The 8,911-nt window shown below is 36.1% G+C and overlaps 1 protein-coding gene across 1 annotated transcript in view; it reads right to left on the bottom strand.

Moving 5' to 3' along the window:
- Positions 1-4,567: 4,567 nt before the first annotated feature.
- KLRD1 (killer cell lectin-like receptor subfamily D, member 1) overlaps positions 4,568-8,911 on the bottom strand; it is an 18,437-nt gene continuing 14,093 nt past the window's right edge. The window contains exon 7 of the mRNA XM_005866842.2: positions 4,568-4,706. Coding sequence (XP_005866904.1) covers positions 4,568-4,706 — 139 coding nt within the window. The remainder of the gene's footprint in view (positions 4,707-8,911) is intronic.

The raw sequence follows: 8,911 nt of genomic DNA, 5'->3' as shown, positions 1-8,911 counted from the left end.
GGGGAGGAGGAGGGGTGGGGATAGCTTGACAGGACCAGGTCCTCTCTGTGTCCCATTGTCTGTACATGACAGACATTCGTTTACCAAACATTTGTTTTTTCAGGAAGTACAAGATGGTACATTTTCAGACTGGCCACAGCTTCATAAAAAACAACAACATGTGTTTTTTTGGCTATAAATTGTTTTCCTCTACTTTGAAGTCCCAGACCCCCTATGCCCTTCATCTTCGCTTAGAATAGCTATCAGCTTTGATTGCCTGACTTCATATTCTGATGGATCCCCCTTTCATATATAATTAAATGTGGTTTTTGGCCTGTTAATCTGTCTCATCTCAATTTAGTCTTAGAATCTAGAAGGGTAGGAGAATTTTCAATACAATACAAAACCCAAGTAGTCATTGTATCCACTTCAAATATCAGGCCTCCAAGTGATATATAGTCCCACCTATTAGCTTTAGATTTGGACCCTCCTAGTTTTGAAATCTACAAAGAATTTTTTTTAACTACTGGAAATAATAAGTTAAGATAATTTACAGAAAAACAGCTTTATCTCTATAAACAACAACAAATAATTTGAAAAAATATTAAATGTCATTTACAACAGCATCAAAAATATAAATTTTTAAAAATACATATAAGATCTATATCCTGAAATGCACTACATTGTTGAGAGACATTAAAGACCTAACTAAATGGAAAAATAAATCATGTTCATGAATTTTAATAGTCAATATTGTTAGGACATCAATTCTCCTAGATTAATCTACAGATTCAATGCAATCCCAATCAAGCATTTTTAAAGAAATTTTGAGAAAATCAAAGATTCCAGAATAGTCAATATGCTTTTTTTTGGCAAATCATCACGTGTTTTATTTTTTTAAATCATTGTTATGTGACTAAAAGTAGTAGGTATTATTCCTTTCAAGTATCCAAAGGAAGCTTCTCCATTTTTTAATTGAATTTATTGGAGTGACATTGGTAAATAAAATTATACAGGTTTCAGGTGTACAATTCTATAACATCATCTGTGTATTGCATTTTGTCTCCACTACCCAAAGTCAAATCTCCTTCCACAATCATACAGTCAACCCCCTCTACCCTTCACTACCCTCCCCACCATCCTTTCCCTCTGGCAACCACTGTACTGTTGTCATGTCGATGAGTTTTTGTTTTTTTGTTTCTTGTTTGTTCATTTGTTGCTTTCAGTTTTATATCCCACATATGAGTGAAAGTATATGGTTCTTGACTTTCTGACATTTCGTTTAGCATGATATTCTCCAGATCCATCTATGTTGTCGCAAATGGTAATATTTCATCTTTTCTTCTGGCTGAGTAGTATTTCATTGTATATAGGTACCACATAGTCTTTATCCAGTCATCTATAGAGAGGCATGATACTTCTGTTGTTTCATTGTCTTGGTCACTGTGAATAATGATGCAATGAAAATAGGAGTACATATATCATTGCAAATAAAGGTTTTCAAATTTTTCAGATAGATGCCCATAAGAGGAGTTGCTGGTTCATATGGTAACTCTAATTTTGGGGGGTCATCCATACTGCTTTCCCCAATGGCTGTACCAGTTTACATTTCCACCAGCAGTGAGTGAGGGCTCCTTTTTGTCCACAACCTCTCCAACACTGTTAATAGTTATCTTGTTAATAATATCCATTCTAACAAGTGTGAAGTAGAATCTCATTGTAGTTTTGATTTGCATTTTCTTAATAGTTAGTGAAGGTAAGCATCTTATCATATACTAGAGGCCCGATGCACAAATTCATGCACCAGTGGGGTCCCTTGGCCTGGTCTGCAGGATCGGGGGCTCTCTGACATCCCCCGAGGGCTCCTGGATTGCGAGTGTGTGCATGCCAGGCCAAGGGATCCACTGGTGCACGATCAGGGCCTCGGAGGGACGCCGGAGGTTGGCGAGCCAGGGAGGGACTGCAGGAGGGCTCCAGGGCATGTCCGGCCCGTCTCGCTCAGTCACGATTGACTGGACCCCAGCAGCAAGCTAACCTACTGGTCAGAGAGTCTGACTCCTGGTGGTCAGTGCACATCATAGCAAGCAGTTGAGGGGTCTTAGCATATCATTAGCATATTATGCTTTGATTGGTTGAATGGCCAACTGGATGACCAGACACTTAGCATATTAGGCTTTTATTCTATAGGATCTGTTCACTGTTTGAATGTCTATTGGGAGAAATGTCTGTTCAGGACCTCTGCCCATTTTTTAATTGGGTTGTTTATTTTTTTGTTATTGCCAATATACTTTTGAAAAAGAACAAATGTAGAGGATTAGCATATCTTATTCCAAGGCATAGTGTAAAGCTACAGAATTGAGACAGTATGGTATTACTATAAGAATAGACATATAGATCACTGAGACAGAATAGATAATGCAGAAGTAGACCCAATTAATTTTCTACAAAGGCACCAAAGTGATTCAATAGAGGAAAGGAAAGTCTTTCAACAGTAGTACAAATCAACTGGATTTCAATATGGAATAACAGTGAACCCCTTCCCTTTTCTCACACACACAAAAAATAATTTGAAATGTGTACTATCTAAGTGTATAAGTTAAAACTATAAAACTTCTGGACGCTAACATAAGACAAAAATCACTGTGATTTTGATATAGGCAAAGATTTCTTAGGACAATAAAAGAAAAAATGATATGTTAAGCTTCATCAAAAAATTTAAAACTTCACCTCTTGAAAGGCACTATTAAGAAAGTGAAAAAGGCAACATGAAGACTGGGAGAAAGTATTTGTAATACATATATTTAACGAAGAATTTGTATCCAAATTCTATAAAGAACTCCCATAATTCTACAATAAGAAGACAGAAAACCAATTTTAAAAAGAAACATGGCAAAATATTGAATAGATACTTCACATTCAAAGATATATAAAATGCAATAAACAAATGAAAAAATGCTTACTATCATTATTCTTCAGGGAAATACAAATGAAAACCCCAATGAGATACCACTACACACCTGTTGTTATGGCTGACATTTAAAAGCCTGACAATAACAAGCTTTGGCGATTACATGGAGACAAATGAACTCTCATTTGTTGCTACTGCAAAGGTAAAATGATGCAACCACATTGGAAAACAATCTAGATGTTTATTATAAAATTAAACATGCCCTTGCCATAGGACTCAGCAACCAACTCCTGGGTGTTTAATAAAAAGAAATGAAAACGCATGTCCACACAGTTACTTGCACATAAATGTTCATGGCAGGTTTATTAATAATAGTCAAATGACCATTGAAACACATCAAATGCTCATAGGTGAATGGACAAATTGTGGTCTATCTGTACAATGGAGTACTACACAGTAACAAAAAGAATAACCTACTGATAGGAGAAAAACTAATTTCAAACAGATGCTGAGAAAATTCAGACAAAAACGAGTACATAAAGTGTGAAATTCTAGAATAGGCGAACTAATTTATAGTGACAGAAAGCATATCACTGCTTGCCTGGGTCCAGGTGGGCGGAAAGGGGCAAAAAGGAACTTTTGGAGATGGTGAAAATGTTATATATCTTGATTTGATGGCATTGAAGAGGTGTATACATTTGTCAAAAACCCACTGACCTTGTGACTTAAATGGGTGCATTTTATTGCCTGCAAAGTATAACTCAATAAGGTTGATTATTTTTTTAATGTGAAGGTCAAGAAAGTCCATGGAAGCATGAAGAACTGTCCCAGATTAAAGGAGACTAAGGAGACATCAGGACTAAATACATTGCATGATTCTGAATATAAAGGAAACACACCTATAATAACATTGTTGAAACAGTTGACAAAATTTAAATATGGACTGTAGACAAAAGCATAGTACTATATCAATGCTAAATTTCCCGATTTTGATAATTGTGCTATGGTTATATAAGACTAAGTTCCTGTTTTTGTAAAATATTTAGACAAAGGGACATAATGTTCCTAATTTATTATCAAATGAATCAGCAAGGAGAGAGAGAGAGAGAACATGTAATAAAGTGCAGATAGTAAAATATAAACAAATGGTAACTATGGGTAAAGGTTAGATGAGCGTTTCTTATACTATTGTCTTAACTACTCAGTAAGTTTGAAATTATAGCAAAATATATTTTTAAAGATGAGAGGTAAGCATCTAGATAGGGGGAAGATAACTATTTTTTAATTCTTAATTGTGTTATCTCTCAAAATCAGAGGTATTGCAATGACTTATCCTACAAATAAGGAAAAAAACCAGGTATTTATGAGTTTTCTAATTGTTTCTGTGTGTAGTTCCAAGAAAGAGAAACAAAAAATTCCACAGGTCCATTAAAGAGACGGGTAACTATTCTCCAAAAGCAAAATCTTCCCCTTATCCAAGAAGACCAATGACATTTGATCTCTCAAATCATTGTCCAAAAGAGCATTTTCTTCCCTTCCAGCTCATCTCTGCTTCTGCAGTGGACTAAGTTCTGAAGTCAAAAACATTACTTTGTTAAGTAATTACAGATTATTACAGGAAACACACTAAAAATGGCAAAATTCCATTTTACCTTTTCCTCTTAGTATGTTCATTAGTAGTTAATGAATGTCATTAACAACATTGTTCTTCACACAGATACAATTGTAGGTTTTAGAACAATCAATATTTGCTATTCTCGTTGAGGTTAAAAATGCACATTCTCCTCTCCCTAAGGTCCAACTCATTATTGAAACATAACTGTAAAACAGAAAACATGTGTAGTCAACAGTTTACTTCTGAAGCTTATAATAACATAAATCATAATGTTTAAGTCAGTTGCCTACAGACCAGGATTACACAAATGTTAATCATAACATCAGCACTAGAACCTTATCTTTGGCTCTTAATCCATCAAATAGAATCTCACTCAGCCTCTTGATTACACCCACAGTCTCCCCTTTTATTCCACTCTGGAAAGTTTGGGTCAGAAGGCAAAACTACCTTGCAATACTGCTATGGGATTATAATGTAGCAAACATGTTTTGTTACATTAATTTTTTCAGTAAAAGTGAGAGATTAAAAAGAGAAGAATTTCTATGATACAGATAATCAGGTCTCATGTGTATATACTCTATGGAGAAAAAAGTAGAATTGGAATATAGTCTGAAATGAAGTTTAATCAATCTTTTTATTTGCTTTGTTTCTTTTTCTTCCCAGTCCCATAGATCAGTGGTCGGCAAACTGCAGCTCGCGAGCCACATGCGGCTCTTTGGCCCCTTGAGTGTGGCTCTTCCACAAAATACCACGTGTGGGCATGCATGTACAGTGCGATTGAAACTTCGTGGCCCATGCGCAGAAGTCAGTATTTTGTGAAAGAGCCACACTCAAGGGGCCAAAGAGCCGCATGTGGCTTGGGAGCCACAGTTTGCCGACCACTGCCATAGATAATCATTAGCTAAAACCTGACAATCCATTGAAAAATGTCTAAAAGCAGGACTTCTACTTAAGAAAAGTGGTGGATTAGGTGCCAGAAATCTTTCTATTAAAAAAATAAAAGATGCTGATCACAAAAATAATTTAAACCTTCTTGAATAAATGTATGAACTGGCAGGCAAGAAGCAAATTCACACGCAGGCTGAGTTATTAAGTAAAGGATGGGAACCCAGAAGAGTGAGTATGCCCAATAAGGAATCCACCCACCGTCCTAAATAGAAGACAGGCTACATAGGGCTGAGATGCCAAAGGGATATATCTTCAGTATAATTAGCCTAGAATTGTCTGAAACCTTAGGTTTAAGCAGAAGACCAAAAGAACAAGCCCACCTAAGAATCCAGAATCATAAGCCATCCCTCATGTAATTTGCTTTTGCAGGATAATTTAAAAATATTCAAATCTGCTGCAGGATAAAAGGGAAAGAAACAAATAAGATAAATGATACTAAACAGCTTGTGAGGCATGGGCAGAACACATAACATATGTTAAGTGTGGATAAGTACGTTAGTAACCAGGAGACATGTTGAGCTATAGATACAGTAAGTAGAGCTTATGTGTGCTGAACATAGAAAAGGAAGAATCATCTAAATACTAAATATCATACACAAAATAATGATGCACACAATACTCAAAATTCATGAGGTCTGAAGCTCACCATCTATTGGTGACACTTATTCCGGCTCAAAAAAATAAAATCCATGGCTGCTCATCAGATTAACTGGAAAGTTGCAGCTGTGGCCAGGCTTAACCTACTCCTGCATCGCCCCAATACAGAAAAGGTGTGTGCCGGCCACCAGAACCTTCTGCCCATTACTCAAACCTCAAGTCGGGCTCTAGAAACCACACCATCACGAAAGGGTTTTGCAGCAGGTTGAGTCAGGCCATATGAAGACTGTACAACCCAGGATTCAAGTGATCCCTTCATTTACTTGCACTTTATCCTAAGTGTGACAACCTACCCAACCCCACCCGAGTGTGACAAGCTATCTCATTTCGTCCCCTTTGCAGAGCGTGATCGGTTTAATTAACCATGCAATTTGAGCATCTTACTATGGCCCATGAGCCTTCTGCTCTGTGACCTCTGGGATAGTTTGCCTGGCGTGGGTACTCACAGGCCTTAGTTACATCAAGGTAATTTCCTGCATGACATCTTGTGTAGGTTTGCAGCCCAGAACTACTACATGACTTGCAGGGCCCAACTTTAGAATTAGAAGTGACCCAGATTTATAATGCCCCGAGGTATCCAACAAAAGCAGATTATTTCTTGAGGAAGTCACTGTCTTCTCAGTTCTCAAATAATTTCCATAACAATTCAAAATGGAAAAAAAACTATCACTAAACACTACAAAGAAAATGGCATTATGAACGGCAACCAGCAGAAACAATAGATTAGTCCCATAAAACTTCAAATATTAGAATGATCACATATCAAGGATAAAATAAGATGTTTACTATCATTAAAGAAATAAACAACAGCTTGAAAATATGAGTAACTAGCAAGGAGATTGGAAAACATAAAACAGTTATAAGCATAACCAATGGACACAGACAGTAGGGTTGAGGGCCTGTGCGGGAGGGTGGGAGTGGGTAGGGAGAGGTCAATGGGGGGGAAAGGAGACATGTGTAATATTTTCAACAACAAAGAATTTAATTAAAAAAATAAAACATAAAACAGAATTTCTAGAAACAAAAATATAATAGTTATAATTTTTTTAAAATCATTGAACAGTTTGACAGCAGATTATATCTTAATGTAAACCCAAGAGTTTACAAAATGCTGCACTTCTAAATAGGACTATGGGGAAGGTGTCTGTGTGTGTATATAATAGCTTAAATTTATATTTTATAAATAATATATACGCATAGATATGTAAACTAAAAAAAAGTTTCAAATGAATTTTGGAGATACTCAAAATATTCATTTGCGGTTATGGGAGGGATCACTATGGCTAAATCAGGATGATCCAATCATTTCATGTCACTTTATGATTTTTAAAATCCTGTGCACCTCATAACATAATTTTCTGAGCATGTGTTTAGCATCATAATTTTATTATTAATAACTGCATGATACTTCTCTCTTTTTTTAACTGTACTTCTTAAAACACTTTCTTAGTCATTCTGCTTATTCTTATCAATAACCTCTACTTGAAAATGAGTTAAGCTGTGTGAAATGAGAGAAGACACTTTTTAGAAACAATACTCCCAACCCCAACACCGATATTATAGCTTGGATGCATTTCAGAGACTTACATTCCAGGTGTGCCCTTGTCAATCCATTCCCATTTACTTTCCTTTTCATTAAATGACAATCCAATCCAGTAGTTATTTTTATAAGTCTGGGATTGAAGGAAGGCCTGTAAAGGAATCACAACATGTGTGACTAAATTTCCATCAGTTAGATGAATGGAGATGACAGGAAAAGCAGCCAGCTGAGTTGGTGACCAGTCCTCTGCTGCTCCCCACATCATCCTATATACTTCCTTTCTAGAAAGTTTTCTACCCTCAATTCTTGTATTTTCATTTTCCAACATAATTTTCTCCTAGTACATTATTTGTATCACAAATGGCTGCAAGAGCCCTGGCCGGTTTGGCTCAGTGGATAGAGCGTCAGTGTGGGAACTGAAGGGTCCCGGGTTTGATTCTTGTCAAGGGCACATGCCCAGTTGCAGGCTTGATCCCCAGTCGGGAGCAGGGGGGAGGTCAGGAGACAGCCAATCAATGATTCTCTCTCATCATTGATGTTTCAATCTCTCTCTCCCTCTCCCTTCTTCTCTGAAATCAATAAAAATATATATTTTTTTAAATGGTTGCAAGCATCATAGATTATTTAAAACATGGGAAAAATTAAAATCTAAATATCTAACAATAGGAGACATAAAATAATTTGATACTTTGTGAACTGATTCAAAAGCATGCTCCATAAAAATATTTAAGTACATAGAAAAATAATTATGCATATTTTAAGTGAAAGAAGGAATCTTCAAAACAAATATATTAAAATAAGAGTATGTGGGGAGGTGTACATTACAGCCTTCAGCCTCATAAGAGGAAACCTTGCTATAGTTTAGTAGTTGGAAGGGGTAGAGGAAAATGGGGGAGAATTTAGGAATATTTACTAGTCCAAAAATGTAAAATCAAAGTGACATAATACATAACGTCTAATTAAATGACTAAATGTGTTTTGTAAATATAGGTTTAAATTTAACTGTTTTACTGCATCTAATACAGAAAATATTTCATGGCAAGATAAAATCTTCTGCATTATGATTTAAAACATCTTTTGGATTTGTATATAAATTGTGTGAACCAGGAGGTCACGGTTCGATTCCTGGTCACGACACATGCCTGGGTTGCTGGCTCAATCCCCAGTGTGGTGTATGCAAGAGGCAGCTAATCAATGATTTTCTCTCATCATTGATGTTTCTAATTCTCCCTCTTTCTCCCTTCTTCTCTGAAATCAATAAAAA

Source organism: Myotis brandtii, unplaced genomic scaffold (assembly GCF_000412655.1).
Source record: "Myotis brandtii unplaced genomic scaffold, ASM41265v1 scaffold237, whole genome shotgun sequence".
Classification (NCBI taxonomy): Eukaryota; Metazoa; Chordata; class Mammalia; order Chiroptera; family Vespertilionidae; genus Myotis; species Myotis brandtii.
Note: the sequence above shows the minus strand (reverse complement) of the source record. Positions and strands in the feature narration are given on the sequence as shown.